This window comes from Equus caballus, chromosome 12, assembly GCF_041296265.1.
Source record: "Equus caballus isolate H_3958 breed thoroughbred chromosome 12, TB-T2T, whole genome shotgun sequence".
Taxonomy (NCBI): domain Eukaryota; kingdom Metazoa; phylum Chordata; class Mammalia; order Perissodactyla; family Equidae; genus Equus; species Equus caballus.
In genome coordinates this window covers 34,429,856-34,456,195 of record NC_091695.1, presented here as the reverse complement: position 1 = coordinate 34,456,195, position 26,340 = coordinate 34,429,856, and the positions used below count along the sequence as shown (strand labels likewise).

The window sequence follows — 26,340 nt, the reverse complement described above, 5'->3', positions numbered from 1 at the left end:
ATTTAGCGTATTTCTGCTTCCCAGTGTATTAGCAGCCTAAGTGATTTCCTAGTTTCTTTAAATTAAAAAAAATATTTTTTTTATTGTGGTCATAATAGTTTATAGCATTGTGAAATTTCAGTTGTACATTAATATTTGTCAGACACCATGTGAGTGTGCCGCTTCGCCCCTTGTGGCCACCTTCCACACCCCTTGCCCCTTGTAACCACTAAATTGTTCTCTTTGTCCGTAAGTTTGATTATCTTCTACATAGGAGTGAAATCATCCAGTGTTTGTCTTTCTCCATTTGGCTTATTTCGCTTCACAGGATGCCCTCAAGGTCCATCCATGTGGTTGCGAATGGGACGATTACATCTTTTTTTTTATGGCTGAGTAGTATTCCATTGTGTATTTATATACCCCATACTCTTTATCCAATCATCCGTCGATGGGCACTTGGGCTGCTTCCACATCTTAGCTATTGTGAATAATGCTGCCATGAACATGGGGTACATAAGTCTCTTTGAATTGTGGATTTCAGTTTTTTTTGATAAATACCCAGTAGTGGGTTAGCTGGGTTGTATGGAATTTCTATTTTTAATTTTTTGAGAAATCTCCGTACTGTTTTCTGCAGTGGCTGCACCAGTTTGCATTCCCACCAGCAGTGGATGAGGGTTCCCTTTTCTCTACAACCTCTCCAACGCTTGTTGTTTTTTGTCTTGGTGATTATAGCCATTCTAATGGGTGTAAGATATCTAAGTGTAGTTGTTTGCTTTTTAGGTTTTTTTTTAAAGACGGGCACCTGAGCTAACATCTGTTGCCAATCTTTTTTTTCTTTTTTCCCCTTCTTCTTCTCCCCAAAGCCTGCCAGTACATAGTTGTATCCTCCAGTTGCACGTCCTTCTGTCTGTGCTATGTGGGGTGCCACCTCAGCATGGCTTGATGAGCGGTGCCATATCTCCACCCAGGATCTGAACCAGCGAAACCCTGGGCCTCTAAAGCGGGGCATGCGAACTTAACCACTCGGCCACGGCCCCGGCCCCTAAATGTAGTTTTGATTTGCATTTCCCTGATGATTAGTGATGTTGAGCATCTTTTCATGTGCCTATTGGCCATCCAGCTATCTTCTTTGGAAAAATGTCTGTTCGTATCCTCTGCCTACTTTTTGATTGGGTTGTTTGTTTTTTTTGTTGTTCATTTGTGTGAGTTGTTTCTATATTATGGAGATTAACTCCTTGTCGGATATATGATTTGCAAATATTTTCTCCCATTTGGTGGGTTGTTTTTTCATTTTAATCTTGATTTCCTTTGACTTCCAGAAGCTCTTTAGTCTGATGAAGTCCCACTTGTTTCTTTTTTTCTTTTGTTTTCCTTGTCTGGGTAGACATGGTATTCAGTAAGATCCTTTTAAGTGTGATGTCAAAGAGTGGACTGCCTGTATTTTCTTCCAGAAGTTTTATGGTTTCAGCTCTTACCTTCAAGCCTCTGGTCCATTTTGAGTCTATTTTTGTGTATGGAGAAAGGTAGTGGTCTACTTTCGTTGTTTTGCATGTGGCTGTCCAGTTTTCCCAGCACCATTTATTGAAGAGGCTTTCCTTTCTCCATTGTATATTCTTAGCTCCTTTGCCGAAGATTAGCTGTCTGTAGATGTGTGGTTTTATTTCTGGGCTTTCGGTTCTCTTCCATTGATCTGTGTGCCTGTTTTTGTACCAGTACCATGCTGTTTTGATCACTATGGGTCTGTAGTACGTTTTGAAGTCAGGCACTGTGATGCTCCAGCTTTGTTGTTCTTTCTCAGGATTGCTTTGGCTATTCAGGGTCTTTTGTTGACCCAAGTGAATTTTAAGATTCTTTGTTCTATGAAGAATGTCATTGGGATTCTGATTGGGATTCCAGTGAATCTATAGATTGCTTTAGGTAGAATGGACTTTTTTTTTTTCTTTTAGGAAGATCAGCCCTGAGCTAACTACTGCCAATCCTCTTCTTTTTGCTGAGAAAGACTGGCCCTGAGCTAACATCCATGCCCATCTTCCTCTACTTTGTATGTGGGACGCCTTCCACAGCATGGCTTTTGCCAAGCAGTGCCCCGTCCGCACCCAGGATCCGAACTGGTGGACCCCGGGCTGCTGAGAAGCAGAACGTGCGCACTTAACCGCTGCACCACCGGGCCGGCCCCTAGAATGGACATTTTAACTATGCTTATTCTTCCAAATCCATGTGCATGGAATATCTTCCCATTTCTTTTGTCATTATTGATTTCTTTCAGTGATGTCTTATAGTTTTCCTTGTATAGATCTTTTTATTTTTTATTTTTTTATCGCAGTAACATTTGATTATAACATTATATAACTTTCAGATGTACATCATAGCATGTTTCAAATTCTATGTAGATTCCATCATGTTCACCACCCAAAGACTAAGTACAAGCCATCACCACACACGTGTGCTTAATCACCCCTTTCACCCTCCCCCTATTAAATTTATTCCTGGGTATTTTTTTTTTCATGTTGTGAGATTTTTTACTTTATTTTATTTTTTAAAAAAATTTTTATTGAGTTAATGATAGGTTACAATCTTGTGAAATTTCAGTTATGTATTATCGTCTGTCAGTCGTGTTGTAGGTGCAACCCTTCACCCTTTGTGCCCACCCCCCACCCCCCCTTCCCCTGGTAGCCACTAATCTGTTCTCTTTGCCCACAGGTTTAAATTCCTCATAGGAGCGGAGTCACACAGAGATTGTCTTGTCTATCTGTCTTATTTCACTTAACATAATTCCCTCAAGGTCCATCCATGTTGTTGCAAATGGGACGATTTTGTTCTTTTTTACGGCTGAGTAGTATTCCATTGTATATATGTACCACATCTTCTTTATCCAGTCATCTGTTGATGGGCACTTAGGTCGCTTCCATGTCTTGGCTATTGTAAATAATGCTGCAGTGAACATTGGGGTGCATAGGACTTTTGGAATTGCTGACTTCAAGCTCTTTGGATAGATACCCAGTAGTGGGATGGCTGGATCGTATGGTAGTTCTATTTTTAATTTTTTGAGGAATCTCCATGCTGTTTTCCATAGTGGCTGCACCAGTTTGCATTCCCGCCAGCAGTGTATGAGGGTTCCTTTTTCTCCACAACCTCTCCAACATTTATCACTATTTGTTTCAGTTATTTTTGTCACTCTAATGGGTGTAAGGTAATATCTTAGTGTAGTTTTGATTTGCACTTCCCTGATGATCAGCGATGATGAGCGTCTTTTCATGTGCCTATTGGCCATCCGTCTATCTTCTTGGGAGAAATGTCTGTTCATGTCTCCTGTCCATTTTTTGATCGGATTGTTTAATTTTTTGTTGTTGAGTTGTGTGAGTTCTTCATCTGTTATGGATATTAAGCCTTTGTCAGATGTATTACTTGGAAATGTTTTTTCCCAGTTAGTGGGTTGTTTTTTTGGTTTCACTCCTGTTTTCCCTTGCCTTGAAGAAGCGCTTTCGTCTGTTGAAGTCCCATTTGTTTATTCTTTCTGTTGTTTCCCTTCTCTGAGAAGACATGGTGTCCGAAAAGATCCCTTTAATACTGATGTCAAAGAGTGTACTTCCTATATTTTCTTCTAGAAGCCTTATGGTTTCAGGTCTTACCTTTAGGTCTTTGATCCATTTTGAGTTCATTTTGGTGAATGGTGAAAAAGAATGGTCCAATTTTCATTCTTTTACATGTGGCTTTCCAGTTTTCCCAGCGCCGTTTGTTGAAGAGACTTTCTTTTCTCCATTGTAGGCCCTCAGCTCCTTTGTTGAAGATTAGCTGTCCATAGATGTGTGGTTTTATTTCTGCGCTTTCAGTTCTGTTCCATGGATCTGTGCACCTGTTTTTGTACCAGTACCATGCTGTTTTGATTACTGTAGCTTTGTGGTATGTTTTGAAGTCAGGGATTGTGATGCCTCCAGCTTTGTTCTTCTTTCTCAGGATTGCTTTAGCAATTCAGGGTCTTTTGTTGTCCCATATGAATTTTAGGATTCTTTGTTCTATTTCTGTAAAGATGTCATTGGGATTCTCATTGGGATGGCGTTGAATCTGTAGATTGCTTTAGGTAGAGTGGATATCTTAACTGTGTTTATTCTTCCAATCCATGTGCATGGAATGTCTTTCCATCTCTTTATGTCGTCATCCATTTCTTTCAGAAAAGCCTTGTAATTTTCATTGTATAGGTCTTTCACTTCCTTAGTTAAATTCACCCTGAGGTATGTTCTTCTTTTTGTTGCGATTATGAATGGTATTGTGTTCTTGAGTTCTTTTTCTGTTAGTTTGTTATTAGAGTATAGAAATGCTACTGATTTATGTAAATTGATTTTATATCCTGCTACTTTGCTGTAGTTGTTGATTACTTCTAAAAGTTTTCCAATGGATTCTTTGGGGTTTTCTATGTATAAGATCACGTCGTCTGCAAACAGCGAGAGTTTCACTTCTTCCGCCCCTATTTGGATTCCTTTTATTCCTTTTTCTTGCCTGATTGCTCTGGCCAGGACCTCCAGTACTATGCTGAATAAGAGTGGTGATAGAGGGCATCCTTGTCTCGTTCTGGTTCTCAGGGGGATGGTGCTCAGTTTTTGCCCATTGAGTACGATGTTGGCTGTGGGTTTGTCATCTATGGCCTTTATTGTGTTGAGGTAGTTCCCGTCTATCCCCATTTTGTTGAGTTTTTGTCATAAATGGCTGTTGGATCTTGTCAAATGCTTTCTCTGCATCTATTGAGATGATCATGTGGTTTTTATTCCTCAGTTTGTTGATGTGGTGTATCACATTGATTGATTTGCGGATGCTGAACCATCCCTGTGTCCCTGGTATGAATCCCACCTGATCATGATGTAGGATCCTTTTGATGAATTACTGTATTCTGGTTGCCAAAATTTTGTTGAGAATTTTTGCATCTGTGTTCATCAGCGATATTGGCCTGTAGTTCTTTTTCGTGCTGTCCTTGTCAGGCTTTGGTATCAGCATGATGTTGGCCTCGTAGAATGTGTTAGGAAGTGTTCCATCCTCCCTAATTTTTTGGAATAGCTTGAAAAGGATAGGTATTAAATCCTCTCTGAAAGTTTGGTAAAATTCCCCAGGAAAGCCATCTGGTCCTGGGGGTTTATTCTTTGGGTGCTTTTGATGGCTGTTTCAGTCTCTTTGCTTGTGACTGGTCTGTTCAGATTGTCTCCTCCTTCTTGAGTGAGCTTTGGGAGATTGTAGGAGTCCAAGAATTTATCCATTTCCTGTAGGTTATCCATTTTGCAGGCATATAGTTTTTGCGTAGTATTCTCTTATAATCCATTGTATTTTTGTGGAGTCTGTTGTTATTTCTCCTCTTTCATTTCTGATTTTGTTGATTTGAGCTTTCTCTCTTTTTTTCTTTGTAAGTCTGGCTAGGAGTTTGTCAATTTTATTTACCTTCTCAAAGAACAAGCTCTTTGTTTCATTAATCCTTTCTACTGCCTTTTTTGTTTCAATACCATTTATTTCTGCTCTGATTTTTATTATTTCTCTCCTTCTGCTGACTTTTGGCTTTGTTTGTTCTTCTTTCTCTAATTCAGTTAGGTGTAGTTTAAGATTGCTGATTTTCTGGTTTGTTAAGATGTCCCTGAATGGCGATGAATTTTCCTCTTAATAGAGCTTTTGCTGCATCCCATATGAGTTGGTATAGCATGCTATCATTTTCATTTGTCTCCAGGTATTTTTGGATTTCTTCTTTAATTTCTTCCATGATCCATTGCTTGTTCAATAGCGTATTGTTTAGTCTCCACATCCTTGTGCCTTTCTCAGCTTCTTCCTTGTAATTAATTTCTAGCCTTATAACATTATGATCAGAGAAGATGCTCGTTATTATTTCAATTTTTTTAAATTTGTAGAGGCTTGCCTTGTTTCCCAACCTATGGTCTATCCTTGAGAATGTTCCATGCACGCTTGAGAAGAATGTGTATTCTGCTGTTTTTGGATGAAGCATTCTATATGTATCTATGAAGTCCCACTGTTTTAGCTTTTCGTTTAGCTCCACTGTTTCTCTGTTGATTTCCTGTCTGGATGATCTATCCATTGATGTGAGTGTGGTGTTGAGGTCCCCTACTATTTTTGTGTTATTTTTGATATCTTCTTTTAGGTTTGTTAATAGTTACTTTATGAACTTTGGTGCTCCTGTGTTGGGGGCATAGATATTTATAAGCGTTATTTCTTCTTGATGAAGTGTCCCTCTGATCATTATATATTGGCCCTCTATGTCTCTCTTTACCTGCCTTATCTTGAAGTCTGTTTTGTCTGATATAAGCATTGCGACCCCTGCTTTCTTTTGTTTGCTATTGGCTTGGAGTGTTGTCTTCCACCCCTTCACTCTGAGCCTGTGTTTGTCCTTGGAGCTGAGGTGTGTTTCCTGGAGGCAACAAATTGTTGGATCTCGTTCTTTAATCTATTTTGCCACTCTGTGTCTTTTTATTGGCGAGTTCAATCCGTTTACGTTGAGGGTGAGTATTGATGCATGAGGGCTGAATGCTGTCATTCTGTTGCTCGTTTTCCGGTTTTCCTGTGTCTCCTTTGTTTCTTGTCCTGTGTGTTTTAGCCTACCCATTGACTTCTGCAGTTTCTTAGGCTGGGTTTCTTAGATTTTTCCTTATTTATGTTTTATGTTTCTGTTCTGTTTTTCAGTTTAGTGGCTACCCTGAAGTTTGTATTCAGAATCTCGTGTATAACATAGTCCATTTTCTGGTGGTCTCTTACTTCCTTAGCCTAGATTGTTTCAGTCCCTTTCCTCCTCCCCTCCGAAATTATTATTTTCATCTCTTATTCCAACTTGTGTTGTGAGTTTGTGGTTAGAGTGATAAGATTATCTTTGCTTTGGTGATTTCCTTCCCTTTATCCTAATGCTATAGTTGAATATTTGCTATCCTATTTAGCTTCTGTCTATTTGTCTCCCTACTCTGTGTTTTGTGACCCCTTACTCCCTTTTTTTCTTTTTTCAGGTACGAGAGCCTTCTTGAGGATTTCTTGTAGTGAAGGTCCTGTGACTACGAAGTCCCTTAGCTTTTGTTTGTCTGGAAAAGATTTAATTTCTCCCTCCTATCTGAAGGATATTTTTCCTGGATAGAGTATTCTTGGCTGAAGATTTTTATCCTTTAAATATGTCACTCCAGTCTCTCCTAGCTTGTAAGGTTTCTGTCGAGAAATCCGCTGAAGGTCTGATAGGGGTTCCTTTGTAGGTTCTTTTCTTCTGCCTTGCTGCCCTGAGTATTCTTTCTCTGTCCTTCATTTTTGCCATTTTTACTACTATGTACCTTGCAGTAGGTCTTTTTACATTGACAAATGTAGGAGATCTGAAAGCTTCCTCCACACACATTTCTCTCTCAATCCCTAGATTTGGGAAGTTCTCTTCTCTGATTTCATTGAGCACACTTTCTGCTCCATTTTCCTTTTCCACGCCCTCAGGAATTCCGATGATTCTTAAGTTGCATTTTCTCATTGAGTCAGCTATTTCTCTGAGCTTTTCTCCAGTTTTTTTAATTCTTAGTTGTCTTTCTTCCTCTGTCTGGAGCCATTCAGCCTGTCTTTGATTATGCTAGTTTACTCCTCTATGGTGTCTACACGGGCATTCAGGGAATCTGTATTCTGTTTTATCTGGTCCATTGAGTTTTTCGTCTCTAGTGTTTCTAATTGATTCTTCTTTATAATTTCAATCTCTTTTGTGAAGTAACTCCAGAACTTGTTGACTTGTTTCTCTATATTTCCCTTTACCTCATTGAGTATTTTGAGGATAGCTATTTTGAACTCCTCTTCACTTACTTTACCCATTTCCAAGCCCTCAGGACATAATTCTGTGTTTTTATTGTTTTCCTTTTGGACTGGAACTTTTATAAATTGCTGGATGGTAGAGGAGAGGTTTTTGCGCATGATGCTGTTATTTGGTTGCAGGTACAGCCTGTCGCCACTAGATGGGGGTCGAGAGCCTTGGTTCTGAGCCCTGCGCCTTCAGCCACGATGGTGGCGCCCAGCATGGGTTGAGGGAGGAGGGACACTTTCTCTCATGCCGACCTGGATTGGCACAGCTCTCGCTCTCTGGTCTCCCAGGGCCCTGGCTTGCTGGGGTTCCCCCACGCGAAAGCTGTCCCCTGTTAGAGGGTTTCCGCTGCTCCAGCGGTGGGAGTCCTGCACGATCTCCCAATGCACGGCCCCTCCCCTGCTCCTTCTCACACCCACGGCTGCGATCCCAGTCTCTAGGGGAGGGAGCGAAGACCCCGTTCCAGCTCCTCCGAGGGCGGCTCCAGCCTCTCCGCCTTCCGTCGTTTGGCTGCTGTGGGTCTGTGAGGATTTCTGTTATTGGGAATTTTTTTTTTTTGGTTGGAAAGCAGTTGCTCTTTTTACTTGTAATTTGGAGGGGAGAGAGTCCTGGGTGAGCTCACGCTGCCATGTTGCTGACGTCACCCCTATTTCTAGATATTTTATTCTCTTTGTTGCGATTGTAAATGGTATTCTATTCTTGAGTTCTCGTTCTGTTAGTTTGTTATTAGAGTAGAGAAATGCAACTGATTTTTGTAAGTAGACTTTGTATCCTGCAACTTTGCTGTAGATGTTTATTTCTAATAGTTTTCCCATGGCTTCTTTTTTTTTTCTTTTAAAGATTGGCACCTAGGCTAACAACTGTTGCCAATCTTTTTTTTTTTTTTTTTTTCTGCTTTATTTCCCAAACCCCCCTGGTACATAGTTGCATATCTTAGTTGCATGTCTTTCTAGTTGTGGGATGTGGGACGCCGTCTCAACGTGGCCTGATGAGCGGTGCCATGTCCGTGCCCAGGATCCAAACCCTGGGCTGCCTCAGCGGAGCGCGTGAACTTAGCCACTCAGCCACCGAGCCGGCCCCGCCATGGCTTCTTTAGGGTTTTCTCTATATAAAATCATGTCGTCTGCAAACAGTGAGAGTTACACTTCTTCACTGCCAGTTTGGATTCCTTTTCTTTCTTTTTCTTGCCTAATTGCTCTGGCCCAAACCTGCAGTACTATGTTCAGTAAGAGTGGTGGGAGTGGGCTCCCTTGTCTTGTTCCTGTTCTCAGGGGGATGGCGCTCAGTTTTTCCCCGTTGAGTATGATGCTGGCTGTGGGTTAGTGATTTCCCATTTTTAAAAATATTAGGAAATTTGTTAAGTGGAGAAAACTAGTCTGGCATCCTTACAGAGGAGGGAGGGTTGGAGATGAGTGCTTTGAAGACCCTCCTCTCATGGCCTGGTGGTTCAAGTCTGGCCCCCAGCACTCAGCGGCCCAGGTTCGCTCCCTGGCCGCAGCACCACAGCACCTGTGTGTGTGTGGCTGTGCTGTGGGGCAGCTCGTGACTTACCACCAGGGTGCGCCACCACGCCCTGCAGCTCTGGGAGGAAGCACGGTCCTCCTCTGAGGCACAGCACCTGTGCCTGCTTTCTTGTGCTTACGTCAGTGTGCGCGAACCGTCTCAAGGGGAACACTCCTCCTGTGACTTGTTCTGACGTGTGTACTCCTTCACTCAGAAATGCCACCCCGTGCCACACTGCTGGGTAACAGCAGGGCACAGACGGGCAGGACTCTGCTATCGGCTCACTGGACTCCAGTGTGGCGATTCTGCTCTAGCCACTTATCAGAGGGCTTCAGGAGCACAGATGGAGCCCTGTGGCTCTGCCTCCAGGGCTCAGGGGGCAGCACAGAGGCGCTGGTTCAGCTGGGCCTTGGAGGTGGAGGAGGAGCTCCTTAGCAGGGGACGATGGCAGAGGCGGCTCAGTGAGAGCGCAGGTGGGGAGATGCAATGGGAGCCTCTCACCCGGGATGCCTCGAAAGCATCGACTACAATAGTCTGCTTTTAAGTAAGACGTTAACGATTAAGCTCAAAGTAAAATCTCCCAGAATTTTCAGAATAAAGAAATCACTAACAACAGTCATAATAATAGGTAAGACTTAAGAACTCGAAGCACTTTCAGAGGTTAATTGTTTAATCCTTCCCACAACCCCGTGCGTGTGAGTGCTGTCTTCTTCCCCAGGTTTTACAGAGAAAGAAACTGAAGACAAAACTGGTTGAGGACACAGCCCGTTTAAAGGATAGTCTGGTCATGATTGAGCTAATGTGAATCACAAGAAAAACCGTAAGCCAGCTTTTATACTATATATATATACACACTTTATACTATATATGTAGTGCATATATTTTATACTATATATATAGTGTTTGTGTGTGTATAGTATAAAAGGGCATTGGAAATAAAATGGGTAAATCAGTTTTGTCTGTTTTCTGTATCTGTTTTAAATCTTTTTATAGTTGACAAAAGTTGTCTTTGGAAGTGATTGGTGAGCATCCGGAGATATTTTCATGGAGTGGCTATTTTTAGATCTCTACTAGAGCGAATTTAATAATGGATCACTTCGTGTGGTGTAAGATCTTCCCCCCAGTCTCTGGTATGCTGGAGAGCATCTTTAAGTTTCTCTCTTTTTAAAATGAGACAACAAAAAAGGCTTCAAGGAAACAAGCTTCAAGATTACAAATGAGAGATTTGTGTTGAATCGAGCAGGGCGCCAACTCCTTCTCTGACGAAAAGAAAGTGTTTCAGAAACTCTGAAGGCTGTAGAGGAAGCGCGCTCGTGCCTGGTGGGCATTCAGCTTCTTCTCTGTCCTTCTGGTTTCTGACCCTGGATCCTCCTCATTTTCTGTTCTCTGGAAAATAAATGTCCGTAAGAACTTCATTGCTCTTGGGTTCTTTGGCAGCATGAGTTCTAGTGGGACAGTTTCCCTTCGATGGAGGAGGGCTGAGGCGTGACCTCTAAATGCAGCAGCGGTTGCCTGCCCACCTTCTGTGTGCTGTTACAGGTGTGCATGATGAAGGCAGCTTTGTGCAGACGCCGTTCTAATTGTTTCTGTTCACCTGTAGACGTGCTTGTGTGGAGCAACGATCGAGTGATTCGCTGGATCGTCTCAATTGGTCTTAAAGAATATGCAAACAATCTGGTGGAGAGTGGCGTTCACGGTGCACTTGTGGCCTTAGATGAAACCTTCGATTTCAGTGCACTGGCGCTCTTGTTACGGATCCCTAAGCAGAACACACAGGTATGCTGCAGAGCCGGCCCGGCTCTCACTCAGCGTTCAGTCAGGTCTCCTGATGGAGACGTCTAGCTGGTTAACTGAGTGGACACAAAACTTCACAGTACCTCAGACAACTATCCCTAATCCACAAAATACTGGTTCCAAACCAGCAATGCTTAATTCTTCATTAGTTTTGCCTGTCCTTCCATTTTCTGTTGTCAGCATGAGAGTCTTGCGATTAAAAAAAAAGGGGAAACTTCGTTCAAGTCCATATGCTCGTAGGAGTGACGACGTGTATTTAGTTCTTACGTGGAAAGAGAAATGCTCATAGGTACACCGATGGAGATTCTGTTAATTTTGTTTCTATTGCCCTGTGTGATTCTTTTTGACACACGGGCTCACCTGAGAATCAGGAAATTTATTCTTCTTCTACAGAAGATTGTATGTCTTTTGCCGATACCCCCCATCCCCCCACCAGCACCAACCCACAGAGCACACTTTCGTAGATAGTCTGCCAGCGGTCATGGGTCCCTTTCCCTGAAAGCCCATCCATGGGCTCCGCAGGAATCCCCTAATTTAAAATGTGGTTGTGGGGGCCAGCCGGGTGTTGCAGTGGTTAAGTGCGCACGTTCTGCTTCTCGGCAGCCCGGGGTTCGCCGGTTCGGATCCCGGGTGCAGACGTGGAAGCACTTGGCAAGCCATGCTGTGGCAGCGTCCCACATATAAAATAGAGGAAGATGGGCATGGATTCTAGCTCAGGGCCAGTCTTCCTCAGCAAAAAAGAGGAGGATTGGCAGCTGGTGTTAGCTCAGTGCTAATCTTCCTCAAATAAATTAATTAATTCAATTAAATTAAATGCTGTCATGGCTCAAGGTGTTTATAGCCTGAGCTTTTTAAAAGTCTTGATTTGAAAAACAGTTGTGATATGCTAACGTCCTCCAGATTAGATTAATGAAGCTTTGCGGTATTGTTGTTTTGTTATGATTTCAGGCTCGCGCTGTCTTGGAACGAGAATTTAACAACCTTTTGGTCATGGGGACGGACAGAAGGTTTGATGAAGTGAGTTTTCAGCCTAATGAATTTTATTTAAATTTGCATTCAGTGTGAATTATTTGTTTATACGCACGTGAGCCCTGTCGGCAGTCTCTCTTCTAAGTGTGGAGATGATTTTACCTCCTGAGCTAAGCTTTGCTCTCAAAAATGTGTTAAATGAGATAGTAAGAAACTCGTATTTTCAGTCTGAGGTTTTCTGTTTTTAAAATATTTGCTATTTAAGTTTTGATAGCCCTCAAAAATGTTGTTCCCATCAACATTGGTGGCAGCCGAGGCATGGCGTCCATGGGCTATGTTTGGGGACCGCTGGATGTCTGACCCCAATCCAGAGTCCCTGTGCTTTGGAGAAACCTGTTAGAAGGAGATTAGAGAAACGCAACATGTTAATTTCCCCTCACACAGTCGTGACTCATTTGTTCCCACACTGTTTTTATTCTTTCCTTCGTTGCCCCTTAAGAAAACGTGAGTTTGCCTGGTGACTAGGAGGACAGCTAAAGGAGCGCTTGCTGGCTCTTCCCCGGCTCTAAGGCAGAACTGCTTACAGCTTGGAAACTATTTTAAGACAAATAGAAATGTATTATCTTATACGGCAAGAAGATGATTTCTCCAAGATAAGAAAGGAAACAGGGTGATGAACAGGAGGCACATGCACCTGGCCGGCCCAGGGCCGTCCTCATCGATGCCCAGTGAGGGCCCCACATAGTGTTACTGGGCCCGTCACTCTCAGAAGTTCCCGGTGGGGACAGTAGATCCTGTGGTTATCAGGAACGGGTTAAATAGGTGTGAACAAACATGCAGTGACGAGTTCAGCAGTCAGGTTCAAGGCTGGTAACTTGACTGTCTATTTTTGTCCTTTATTTTAAAATCAGTCTTGTTTTCTGTCCTTTAATTTCCCAGGACCATGATAAAAGCTTTAGGAGAGCACCTTCTTGGAGAAAAAAATTTAGACCAAAGGATGTTCGTGGCTTAGCTGCTGGGTCCGCAGAGACTCTCCCCGCCAACTTCCGGGTCACGTCCTCTCTGTCCTCACCCTCCATGCAGCCGAAGAAGACGCAGCTGGACGGTAGGTGTGCAGGGGCGGCCAGCCGCTGTGGGCGGCATGAGCAGCTTTGTGGCTGGAATGTTAACCGTGATCCAGAATGGCCTCTTGATTGTGTTACAAGGCATTGAGTACTGGTGCATGCCCAGGTTAAGTGTTTTAAAATGAATCCTAACATCTGTGCATAACAGTTTAACAATAATGTAGGTTTTTTAGAGTCTTGTCTGGTTGAATCTTAGCATATCCTTCCAACTAATAAAGCTGAGCGTCGCGTGTGTTCTCGGCGTGCTGAGTGGACGTCCTGTAGCCTGTGTGTGTGGCAGGCAGCCCTGGAAGGCTCCGCCGGAAGGTGGTGCAGCAGCTCTCGGGCCACGCCGGGTGCTCCCGGGACGTCTCTCCACCTGGAGAGGTGACTGAGTCCATCTTAGAGAACACAGTTTCCCCCTCTGTGAGCCTTCCCTTTCCTCTCTCCACCCCTGCTGGCGTTGGTCCCTGTCACTGCGCTCCATAAGGACGGAGAGGAGGAAGAAGGTGAGCCTGGGCAGGTCGTCACTGGAGCGCGGTGGGCCGTGGGAGCGCACGAGCCTTGCAGTCAGGGTTCCAGATGGAGCTTGCGGTTTTCCCTTTGACCGCCGCTCCGCTTGGAGGACACGGCTGATGACAAGTTGGTCACGCTTTACTGACAGACCTCTCAGCTCTGACCGCGGCCCCCACGATGACAGGATCAAGGGCAGATGGCCTCGGTGGACCCTGGCTCTGCCACTGAGGAGGGGCACAGCCTCGAGCACTGTGCCTCAGTCTCCCCGTCTGTAGGGCCGTCGTCGTACAGCCGTGTCCTCTTCAGCGGCTGTGGCAGTGAAACGGCTGCTCCTTGTCAGGCTCGTAGGAGGCGTCTGCGGGTCCTGGTCCCGTGTGGTGCTGGCCGCTGGGGCCATTGTAGCCACACTCCCGTTACGAAGGACTTCGTTCTCCTCTCTGTGGCCCATGGATCGGCTGGGAAAGGAAGCGCTTTTAAAAATTGTCCTGAGTTGGCTTTTACAAGTTTCCCTGTTCTTAGCCCTTCCCGTATGTAGGTTTGTGAGTTTGGCTCTCACTTGCTTATATCAAAATGAGAGAAAAGCGCGTGTGTGTAAAGCCTTCGCTCAGCCGGACGCTTGGTGAGATGGCCCCCAGGGCAGCACTGCTGCGGGAAGCCTGCATCTCTCTGCAGAGCTCAGTGATCTGGTTAATGGGGCAAGAGTAGCAGTGTCTTCAGTAGCATTCTTATTCCAAGGAGCATGAGGTAATTTGTATAACTCTAACGGTAACTCGGCCCTCCACTTATTGAATAGGCTGACGGAGCGCCTTCTGATTTTCTTCACAGCTTCGTGCCCAGTTTCCTCAGACTCAGTCACACTTCCCGTGTTCAGTATTGATGGCGACATTGAGATTAGAGTTCAGATAAATTAAAAATAAGCCTAGAGAGAGGTGTAGGGAATATATTACATGGAAGACGGCTGTTGACCCTTGTAGGAAAACTGAGGCCCAACCCCGGGAGAGTGGACTGCTCAATGCCTTCTTAAATAAGGGGCATCGGGGAAGCTGCAGCTGGCCTCCTGGGACCTCAGGGTCAGGGTTTGGAAAGATGACCCATGCTCACCGACAGTGCCGGCTGTCGTGCCATCTCTTCTGGAACCACGGCACATTCTTGATAAAACGTGTTCCTGCTGGACCCGTGGGAACACAAACTGTGTAACTGGCAGTCGGGAATATCTGCTCCAGGTGTTTGCACATTTTCTGTCCAGGTTGCAAGGGAGAGGCGGGGCTCACCTCTTGGGCCGTGCCGTGTGTTTCTCGACAGGAACAAGGCCTCAGTGGTACACATCACTTCCGGCAGAAACTGAGACTGGGTTTTAGTGTTCTTAGATGAGTCATTGTCCTCTACCCACCCCCTGCAGCCAGGCCCTGGGGAGGAGTGCCCTGGATGCTCCCTCAGACAGGCGCGGAGGGCAGGTGGCCCGAGGGCGCGTCTCCCGTCAGGCCAGGCCTGCGTTTGACTCCGGTCACCTGCACCCCGTGGTGTCTAGCGCTGCCCCGGGTTATCTACCTCACACCGGCCTTGGGGATATCACGTTTAGGCCCCGAAGAAAAGTCTAGTTGCTCTGCAAATCTAGAGAGTTTCAGGAGAAACAAAGTTACCAGGTGAAGTAGTTGTCACTTACACAGAGGACATCACGAAGTGTGTATCATCTGAGGCGTCCTTGCTGTCGTGAGATTAGCTGCCAGTGGCTCCCAGGGCTGCTGGGGGCTGAAGAGAACCCCCTCCTGGCGACGCTTAGGTTCTCTTTCCCTGGCTCGTCCGCTCCCATCTAGCAGTTTCCCTGGGAGCCCTCAGTAGGTGGTGTTGTAGGTGTGCAGATGTGTGTGTACGTGTGCCCCGTGTGACGTCTGAAGACTAACCGCACACTGTGTTTGCACGCTTCCTCCCCGGTGTCGGAGCAGGCAGCGTGTCGGGAGCGCAGAGGCTGGACGCCGCCACGGTCAGGACTTACTCCTGCTGAAGCCCCGTGGTGAGTAGAGGGCTCCGCGTGCCCGGAGGCCGCAGAGGCGGCCGGGTGACCGCACGGGGGCGCTGCCTGGCCCGGAGAGCCCGTTTCCGTTCCTGCAGGCCTTTAGGAACACGCATGCAAGCCCGGCTGCACCCGTTACGTGGTTCTGGTGTTCTGTATGCTCACAGTTGGTCACAGAGGGGTTCGTGTATCCTCATTTGTTAAGGAAAAAAGTGTATTTGCATTTTTTCCTTAAAACTGAAAGTGCTGGACTCTTTTCAGTATCTGCTAATGTCTTTTGGGGGTGGGGAGGCAGGAGAGCAGCGCGTGGCAGGAGCTCACCGGCTCAGCTCTTGGCTGGCGACCACCCGTGGTTGAGAGCGCCCGGCACGGCGGCTCTCGCCTTGACCCTGGCATCCGCGCTGGTGTCGCTCCCAGGTCAGCGGCGCCCACTGGCTTTCTTAGAAATACACGGTCTTGAATGAGCCGCACCCCGCACGGCCAGGTTTCCTGGGGCCATGCTGTCGTGCGACCCTGAGGGCCTGGCGGGTGGTTTTAAACACACAGCTGCGTTGCCATCGCAGGGGTGCAGTTACGAGCAGCCCGCTCGCGCTGAAGGGGTGACGTGGGGCTGGGAGCCCAGCCCCTGCTCGTGGCGCCAGGGCCGGGGGCTCTGTTCCGCTCTCCACTTTTCACGTCTCCGCCAGAAGGTTTGATTGGTTTCCTAATCTTTTTAATTGGTAACTTTTAGACATACGCCAAAAGGAAGTCAGCAAGGAATTTTCTCATTGATACGCGTACTCCTTGACGTTTCATCTCAGTTCTCAAGCAGCTACAGCGCAAGGGGCAGGGAGGCAGGGCTGGGCCTCAGGACGCAGGTGCGCGCCGGGCGGCCCGTCCTGAGGCTGATTGTCCTGTTTGTGCTTCCTTTCCAGTTTACCCACACTACTTCTACAGATGACCGTGCAGCGCTCGGGACCCGGCGAAGACGGCCTTTCAGAATTCAGTGGATCTGCAATCTGTTGATACTTGTTATATGGACCCTAAGATATTTTATTACAGAGTTTTTAATTAGTGAAAAATTCACGAATACCATAGAGAAAATATTTTAGAATTTAATGTTTCTTATATTTATGTAAACATGACTTCATTTATATAGTTAGTTACTTTTTCATGTATATCCAGGTTATAAATATCCTTTCAAATCGATTCTGTTCTTCTATCTAATTTTAGTCTTTCAAACGAATGTACTGTAATGCTTGTATGTATAAATCCTATGAAAAGATACAGGGCTTTTGTAAATTATGCATTTATTGTAATTATCATTAATTTTTTAATAATAATCGGCGAGAGAGAAGAGGATTTTACTGCATTTGCATTTGTAAGATCATCATGACATGGTGCGCGTTATCCTGACAAATGTAACCAGCTCTACAACAATCATTTTGAAACAAGCAGACTTAATTTCAAGCAATTGCGTTTTAATGACTGACCTTACTCTACTTTTTCTAGCAAGAAATGCTTTATTCTGCAGCGTGAACAGACTGAAAGTACCTGGTGTTAAATATGAGCTTCTGATAAAATTTGGGCTGAAGGGGCCGTCAGAACTGTGAGCATCTCTGGTGGCTCTCAGTAGCTTGCAGAGCTCGTCCCTGGAGACCCGCACGGCTTGTCCTCAGCGCCCGGCACGAGCCCCAGCCGGGAGCACTTCTCTCGGCCGCAGGAAGGGCTGGGGGGCTCTCCGGGCTCTGCCCCGAAGGGCGGACGCGGGCCCCCGCCCCGCTGCTCTTTGAGGACCAAGCAGGAAGCACCGCGCTCCACAGGGACGCCCGTGCCGGAAGAGGAAGGCGCGGGCTCCCTGAAACCAGGAAACCACGCAGTGTGACTCTACTAAAGGCCTTATTTTTTCTTATGTAAATCATCTTTTTACATTTGTTTGTAAACATGTTGAAAGGAGGGACCTATTGGTACATTTTTAGCTTTTGACGATATAGCCGTTTTGGACTAAGTAGCAGATGTAACTTTTCCTTTTTAAATGGCACATTAAAGAGCCAGCAGGAAATGTGTTCCCACCACGGTGCATTATTTATTATACAGCTCATTTTGTCGGTGGACGGTTTACATTCGGTTTCTGCTTTTAACTTCCTTGTACGATTCTTTCGTTGTTACATTCTGTTTTCTGTTAATCTTGTGTGAACCTCCTGATTATGTAACAAAGTATGTACAGTCTCCTTTTGAACTATTTTTATCACAGTATTATTTATTGCTTTCTTTCAATAAAGTACTGAGGCGTTTTCCACTGCCAATAAAGGATACTGAGAATAAGCTGTCATCCTGTGACAAATCGGCCGCAGCTGGCTCATCTCCGGCTCCAGGCTGATTCAGTGGCGGCAGTGTGGTCGAGTGGACTTTCTTGGGTAGAAATCAGTTGACAGAATGAAAAAGCTGGGGATGGAAGCACAGGATGGGGGCGTCCCCGCCAGGAAGCCCAGGGGCTTCCCGCCTCGGCCCCCGAGGCCCAGACCCTCTCTCGCTGAGACCTGGGGGACCAGGCCCGGGCAGCCTGGCGCTCAGAGGCACCGCAGGCCACAGGGAGGCGCGGAGGCGCGTCAGTCCATGCGCGCACTGGGGCCCTGCTCTCCTGCTGCTCCCGCCCTGGGCTGTGTCCTTCTGGTTCCCAGGGAGCCTGGTCTCGGAGCGCTCAGATGGAGTCCTGAGTCATGAAGCAGTCCGGCGCGAGAGGGGAGGGACGCGCCGACGGGCCCGGGCAGGCAGGCAGGCAGGATGCGCCCGGCTGCAGGGCGGCAAGGCGCGGCGCTCGTGGCTGGCAGCGCCAGGCCCAGGGCACCCGATGCCTCAGCCCCTACGTGCTGTCGCCCGCCCTCCCCCCACCGCAGTATTGTCATCAGGTCTGGGGGTGCACGATGCCCAGGCCGACCCCATGCCTCGCGCTGTGTTGGGTGGGCGCTGCTGACTGTCGCCTCGGTTTTCCTTTTCCTGTTCTGCTGTCCTTCCAGGGCTGACGGCCGCCTCTCCTGAGTGACGTGTTTTCTTTATTCGGGTGAATACATTCCAGCTGGTGTCCGTCAGGGCACAGCGATCCGGTGGTTTGGTGTTCTCTTGAGAGCCTGTGCTGGCTGGTTTTCCAGTTTTGTTGGGGGCAGCCTTTTCTTGGCATTTCCTCGTTCTTGGGTTCACTTAAGCGTGAGACTCAAAAGCACATAGCGCTTCCCTGCTTTTTCACCCACCAGTCCGTTTGCCTGACCAAAGCTGGGCAAGCCTTGGGTAGCCTGAAGCTTCTGGAAGCAGACCAGGTCATCATTGACTCTTTAAGTTGCAGGTGTTTGATTAAAACTTCATTCGGTGGTTCCGTTTACGCCTTTAACAAAAGGTCAGCTCAGAACGACGCAGAGAGCACAGGCCGGTGTTGCAGTAGCTCTGCTGTGCTAGGCGCACTCTGCTGTGCTAGGCGCACTCTCAGCCACGCCTCCCAGGTCTGCTCGCCCCACACGCAGTGTCCCAGGGCTCGCCCGCAGTCGGCGGGGATGGGAGCCATTCGCAAGCCAGGTGTGGCCACACTGAAGACTCTCTGGACCCTTCCCACCGCTAGAACTCTGTCGAGCCTCCTTTAGCCTCATAATTGCTGCCCTTAAGTTTCTCTTTTCAAGTCTCACATCATGCACTTTAAGGTAATTGTGGGTTTGGGGTTTTCTTTGCTCTTTTGCTGGCTAAGTCCTGTGCTCATGGGGATGGGCTCCCCAGGGTCTGGGGAGGAGCGTGTCTCCCCTGTATCTCCGGCAGGTGGATAGCGAGGTGGGCGTCCGGGTGCTGTGGGTGCTGTCCTAACCACCGACATGTCATCGAGTGCATTCCCAAATAGCTCAGAGGCTTCTGTTTCTGACATTTCCTTAGCTTAACTCCTCGGTGAGGAGTAGTAGCCAGTGGTTTTGCAACCGCGTGTCCTTGACTCAGTGGGGCACCTTTTGGAGTCCTGTTGTTTGAGGCCAGCGCTGCGTGCGCCCCCTCCACCTGGCACACGCCGAGGGCACACCCAGTGCAGGGAGGAGCAGGGCTGGCGTGGAGGATCCATCCTTCGCCTCTTCCCGCTTTCAGTGCTTGTTGGCCTCCTGGGCTGTGAGCCGGGTCTCCCGTCTCTGCCTCTGTCTTCACGTGGCCCCACCCTGTGTCTTATCTTCTGTCTCTTACGAGGACACTTGTCACTGGCCCACCTAGGTCATCTGGGATGGTCTCACCTCAAGACGCTTCACTTAGTTACACCTACAAAGACCCCTTTCCCAAATAAACTCACGTTCACAGGATCCTGCGATTTGCACACAGACACATGCTTGTGAGGCCCCCGTTCACCCCATTCCACCTTTCGACATTCTGGAGAAGAGCTGCCCTGCCCGGGAGATACCCGGATGGATAGACCTGGCTCTACCCCAAGGGACCCACCCCCCGGTGGGAACATGGTGAGCCGAGAGAGGGAGCCGTGACGCCCGGGCTCCTACATAACACGTGCTTAATGTGGCCTCTCGATTCCTCCAGTGTGGACTTTGCCTCTTGGCATCTCCTTCTGGGGGATGAGAATTTCAGCTTTCCCGCACCTCCCTTTCTCCTCCCCAGCTCCCAGCAGAGCTGAATCCGTGTTCACTGTTGCCGTGAGGAAGGCTGGAGGTGTTATTCATTGCTGGGCCAAGTGGGTTACTATGATTACAACGGAGGGCACGTGTTGTGTGCCCAGTATTTACAGATGAAATGACCGTGTCTGGGATTTGCTTGACAATAATCTTGGCGGAGGGGTAGGTCAGGATATGGGTCAAACCAAATTGACCGTGTGGGTTGATAGTTGTTGAAGGTGGGTGATGGATTCATGAGGGTTTATCATAGTATTCTCTTTTTGCATTTGTGTGACATTTTCTATAATAATATTTTAATAGTTATTTTAGGGAGACCCTCTGTGTTTTAAACCCTCAGTCTTTAGATGTCTGGAAAAATTGCTTCTTGGTCCTCACTTTGGAATGTAATTTACCCAAGTTTTGAACATTAACTGCAGCCCACCCATTTTACACCACAACTCAGCATGCACGCACTACGTTTCATCCATTCTGTCGTGACTCCTTTGTGACATTTTGGTGTCTTTGAAGTCAGGATGTGTCTTACAAACGATGGCATCTTAGACTTGATGAACTATGGCGTACGACAAAACTTCACGTGGGCTGCAGCTTCTCTGCTGCTCCTCCCACTGACAGGTGGGGTCTCATCCCCTGCAGCCTGGCCGGCCTCAGTGACTTGGTTGACCAAATGAATGTGGCAGATGTGTGTTAAAGAAAGTGTGTTAAACCACACCAAGGACTGTGCTGTCTTCCTTCTAACCAAAATTGCTTTGCTTAGGGGGCTGGGAAATAAAGCTTAAATAAAAGGGTAGTGAGGGAAAAATCAAATCTTTGTGGCTACTGTCAGGGCCGCTGTTAGAGACTGAATGGTGTAGATTTATATGTCCAATTTCTGTTGAATGCAATATATTCATTGAGGCTATACAATTATCTTAATCTACATCTCTATGATCCACAGCTCCCTTAGAATCTAGGAAGGTAGCACAGTGACAGCTGTTGATATTCATCAGGTTAATTACTTCAGAATAATTTTATGTTATCGGGTTCACGGGTACCCAGAGATGTTGATCATTGAAATAATCGATTCAGGGAACAATGTAAGAAAGGGTAGTCTGAAAGCTATGTGTGTGTGTCCAGAGCCAGTCAACCTTTCCATGGCTATTAGGAACAGAGCTTAAAAATAATAAAAGCTGATTTAATTGGAACAAATGCAACCCAGCTTTAGATTTTATGTCATCCAGAGTAATGATAATGTTTATGTAATCAGATGTAATTCTTTCTCCTTCTCCTGAAATATTGAATCAGATTGTGTTGTGTGTTTAAACATGGCTTGAGAAAGTCTCAGGGACAGTGATGTGGCAGGAGTTCTTTGGTCCTTGGTCTCCTGGGATTATGCCTCTGAGATACAATCAGTGATTCAGTCCCCATAGATCTTTGGTGCCATCCAATTCTGACATAGTGATGAAACTCTGATTTGAGTGATTCACAAGAGATAGGAAGGACAGAAAAGGACAAATTGGCATGAAATAGACTGTAAGGTGGTTTGTGGCATGCATTTTTCATAGGCAATTTCACATAGAAAAGCTTAGAGACTCGTGACCAGTGCTACCTGAGCAAAGGTAGCAGGACCTTATGAACGGTGACTTGACAAATGTGAGTTATTCTTAGAATTTTCATGTTAGGGGAAGTAGGTCAATATGGTAAACATTTAGAATTTATAGACCAGGTGACAAGAAATGGCAATGAACCAGTTAGTTAATCAATGCTTATGGTGCCATTCCAGATCCAAAGTGGGACATAAGTAAAGTTTGTCCTCAACGCTCAGTATCCTTTGGCTAACTCTACTTGGGCTCTTCTCTGTCCTGGGTGATCTGACTTCTTGTTCTGATCCCTTATCCCTGCCAGAAAAGCCAAGGGTTTATATTTGATCCATTACTTTCTTTTAATATGAAACTATCCAATGCATTATGTCAACAGCTTCAGGATGACTTTTTAAGCTATAAAAATAACCAGCAAAGCTATAGTCATGTTTTAATGACAGAAAGCTAGGAATTTGTTTTTTTCCTAGATTGACACCTGAGCTAAAACTGTTGCCATCTTTTTTTTTTGTTCTTCTCCCCAAAGCCCCCCAGTACACAGTTGTAGGTTCTAGTTGTGAGTGCCTCTGGTTGTGAAATGTGGGACTCCGCCTCACCGTGGCCTGACGAGTGATGCCACGTCTGCATCCAGGATCTGAACCAGTTAATCCCTGGGCTGCTGAAGCAGAGCACACGAACTTAACCACTTGGCCATGGCGCTGGCCCAAGAAAGCTGGAAATTTTAAGATGAAAAATGCTTTGAATTCAATGTATATTCCTATGTTTTGCTACCCCATCAGTTTTTTCCAATAATGAGGAGTAGTGGCCCTGTAGTAGGAGAGTGTAACAGATCATTGGGGGTTGGGGTTAGGGTTCAGGTCAGAATGTGCATAATGTAGAGCAATTTGGATGGTATTAATAATGATATTTGCCTTTCACTGAGAATTTACTATCTGCCAGGCATTGTATGTTTCACATATACCATCTCATTTTAACCCTGACAACAACTCCATGAGATGGATATTATAAGTACCTTTTTATAAGTGACATATGACCTGTGAAGACATGAAATAATTTGCTCAAGATCACACAGTTGAGGGATGGCAGAGATAGGATTTGGACCCAAGGCCGTATGACTCTGAGGTTAGAGCATTCAGCTATAATGGTTTACTTTTACCATGCTTTCCCAGACAAAAACACTACCTTTTACTTCTTCACAAACACCAACAAATTGAAGACTGGATTGTTTAGAGTTTTATCTTCTTTAACCCTTCCTCTCTCTCTCTCAGGAAGTGGGAAGTGAAAAGAGTGTAAATTCTCAATGGAGAACCCAGTCTGAGATTGGCCCTGGTAAAGCTGGACTAGAAGATCAGTTCTTGAATAATGAGAATGGCTTGCTCGTTGTGTAGGATTTCTGAGGTTCTGCCTTTGTCTAAACTTATCACAAGAATGTGAATCTGGCACGTGCAGTTCTGCATAAGATAAATCCCTGTAGGCCATTATGGGAAGTCTTTCAAAGCTTCTTCGTTCCTTACAGGAATCCAGGAGGACAACAATTGTGTGCCTTTGAGGTTCTCAAGAGGTCACAAGCCCATGTGGTGTTCAACTAAGCAAAAAAAAGTCTTAATCTGTGATGGGCCATTTGTCCCCATATACGGGTGCTGCATTTGCAGTGATCATGAAATCTTTCTAGAACAGGATTACAGTTTGGCATAGACAGGTCCAGTAATGTAATACATTACATCCAAATGGTTTAAGAGCAATCAATTGGGTATCTGAAGACTTATCTCTGTGATTAAGTGGATATGAGTTCTTGAGCAAATCACTCCAACTCTAGGCTTCTGTGTACTTACCTCTGGAAAAGGAGTTGGATTTAATCAATCTCTTCACCTGTGATGTAGTTGTCCTGACACATTGTTACTTTGTTCTTTGAATGGAAATACATCAATCAGCTCAATCCTGTAGCACTAGTTACTTTATGCTTACCAGAAGCTAGGGTTACCAGCAACCTATTAACTTACTAGAAAAATAAATTGTTACCTAGTACGTGTAGTTGGTTTATTGATAATATATTTGAGTATATAAATAGGACTCTGTGGGAAAAATGATGAAAGGAGTCCTTGGTGATGAAGAGGTTGGAAACTCTTATTCTATTCCACCACAGAAGGCATGAGTCTTCTCTTCAGTCTCTTCATGGCTGACTTCATTTCTTGGTTCCTCAGAGTGTAGATCAAGGGGTTCATCAGAGGGGAGATGACAGTGAAGGTGACAGAGATGGCTTTACCTGTGGGGAGGGCAGTGAAGGGCCGGGCATAGACATAGATGCAGGGCACAAAGTGCAGGGTCACCACCGTGATGTGTGAGGTGCAGGTGGAGATGGCTTTCCTCCTGCCCTCCCCTGCCTGAGACCTCAGCATCATTAGGATGACTGTGTAGGACACAAGCAGGAAGATAAACCACAGGGTACTCACTAAGCCATTGTTGGAAATCATCAGGAGCTCAAGTGCAGAGGTGTCTGTACAGGCGAGTTTGAGGACATGGGGGACATCACAGTAGAAGCTGTCAAGAACATTGGGTCCACAGAAAGGGAGGGGAAGCAATAGGGAAATTTGCATGATGGAGTGGACAAAGCCCCCCACCCAGGAAGCCAAAATGAGGGCAGTGCATCGCCCCCTACTCATGATGGTGACATAATGCAGGGGCTTGGAGATGGCTATGTAGCGATCAAATGCCATCACAGAGAGAGAGAAAATATCCGCTCCACCGAGGAGGTGGAAGAAGAACGTTTGTGTCATGCAGCTAGTATAGGATATGGTCTTTATCTTTGACAGAAGGTCTACCAGGATCTTTGGAGCGGTGATGGAGGAGAAGCAGATGTCAAGGATGGCTAGATTGCGGAGCAGGAAGTACACGGGGGTGTGAAGGCGAGGCTCACAGGTCACAGTGACCATGATGAGGAGGTTTCCCAGCAGAGTTGTCATGTACACAAAACACAGAAAAAGAAATAAGACCAAACTGAGATCTTGGGACTAAGTCCTAGAAATATAAATTCTTTTACCCTGGTGCCATTTCCCAACTCCATTGAATCATGTTTCTTCTTCTTTGTGTAGCTTGGAAAAAATTAAAAGTGTTATTTCAGAAAGGGTTTACTCCCCCTTAATAGATTCAGGTTTACAGTTGGGTATTAGGTCGGAAGACTAGTGAGGCATTATCACCACATGAAGACTCTTTCCAAGGTTATTGTTAACACATCCTACATGCCATCTTATTCCATAAGCATGCAGTTAATTATTGTTTTCTTCTGTAAATTATATGTATTTTAGAAAATGCATAAAAGTAATGTTCTCAGAATAGAAGTTGTAAGTATCCAAGATAAAAAGGTGAATAGTAAATAATCAGAAAGGGAATATTTTGGCACAAGGGATACAAAAATGGATGCAGTTTGGTGTGTAAATAAGACAATGCCTATTTGGTACAACTGGGGTCCTTTGAGGTTTTACACAAATGTGGGTTTTTTTCCAGACTGGGTGCTCCATTTAAATGCTTTAAGAACTCCTATCTGCAAAATGATTGTCTTTGGACTGAATTTCACAGAAGCACTCCTCCCGTTTTTAGGTCACAGATTTAATGCTATGAAAAATCAGATAATTTTAAAGCTGTAAAATTCTTCTTTATCATTCTATTTTTCCTTAAGGGGATTTATTTGTTTCTTTCTTTAATATACTTTAGGTACCAAAACCCCTGGATGTTGAATAACTCCTCAGCTATGAAAGAAAAGTGGTAACTCAGAGCTTCTCTTCTGTTCACTGGTCAAATTTCTTTCCTAAAAGCTATTTTTTTTTTATTGCGCTATCATTGACATACGATAGACTCATGTGTTTGACGTGTACACTTTGATAAGTTCTGACATACGCATATACCCATGCAATCATCAATATGTTTAAGATAGTTAATTAATATGTCTTAATATATATTAAGATATAATAAGATATAAGTTAATTAATATATGTATCACTCCAAAAGTGTCCTTGTGACTCTGTAATATGTCCCCTCTGCCCCCTTTCTTCAGGCAACCACTGATCTGCATTCTGTCACTATCCATTAGTTTGCATTTTCTAAAATTTTCTATAAATGGGATCCTAAAAAGTGTACATTCTCTTTTTGTCTGGCTTGTTTCACTTACAAAATACATCCACGTTTTGTGTGTACCAATATTTTGTTCCCTTTTATTGTACGGATGTGCCACATTTTGTTTATCAATTCACTTGTTGATGAACATTTGGGTTGTTTCTAGTTTTTGGCTATTACACATAAAGCTGCTATGAATATTCTTGTAGAGGTCTTCATGTAGATACATGTTTCCATTTCTCTTAGGTAAGTACCTAGGAATGGAACGGCTGCAACTCTTAAAATTCAATAAGAAAACCAACCACCCAATTAAAAAAAAAGGGACAAATGGTTTGAACAGATACTTCAACGAGAAGATATAGGTTTAGCAATT

General features: G+C 45.4%; 1 protein-coding gene and 1 pseudogene across 13 annotated transcripts in view; one reads left to right on the top strand and one right to left on the bottom strand.

Moving 5' to 3' along the window:
* The window catches only part of LOC138916697 (liprin-alpha-1-like), a 109,062-nt gene extending 91,103 nt beyond the window's left edge, over positions 1 to 17,959 (top strand). For 5 of the 13 annotated variants that reach the window (XR_011424022.1, XR_011424021.1, XR_011424020.1 and 2 more), the window contains 5 exons: positions 10,875 to 11,050; positions 12,017 to 12,085; positions 12,977 to 13,142; positions 15,600 to 15,667; positions 16,582 to 17,959. Coding sequence is in view for 8 of the 13 variants with exons in the window: in XM_070229890.1 (XP_070085991.1) it covers positions 10,875 to 11,050; positions 12,017 to 12,085; positions 12,977 to 13,142; positions 15,600 to 15,658 (470 nt within the window). In the remaining 5 variants the exon portion in view is untranslated. Of the gene's footprint in view, positions 1 to 1,925; positions 2,074 to 9,992; positions 10,095 to 10,267; positions 10,405 to 10,874; positions 11,051 to 12,016; positions 12,086 to 12,976; positions 14,574 to 15,599; positions 15,668 to 16,581 lie in introns of those variants that run through there. The other 8 variants (XM_070229888.1, XM_070229889.1, XM_070229887.1 and 5 more) reach the window with 5 other exon arrangements.
* A 6,030-nt stretch (positions 17,960 to 23,989) lies between these two features.
* Positions 23,990 to 24,921, bottom strand: LOC138916413 (olfactory receptor 4D11-like; annotated as a pseudogene).
* Positions 24,922 to 26,340: the final 1,419 nt, after the last annotated feature.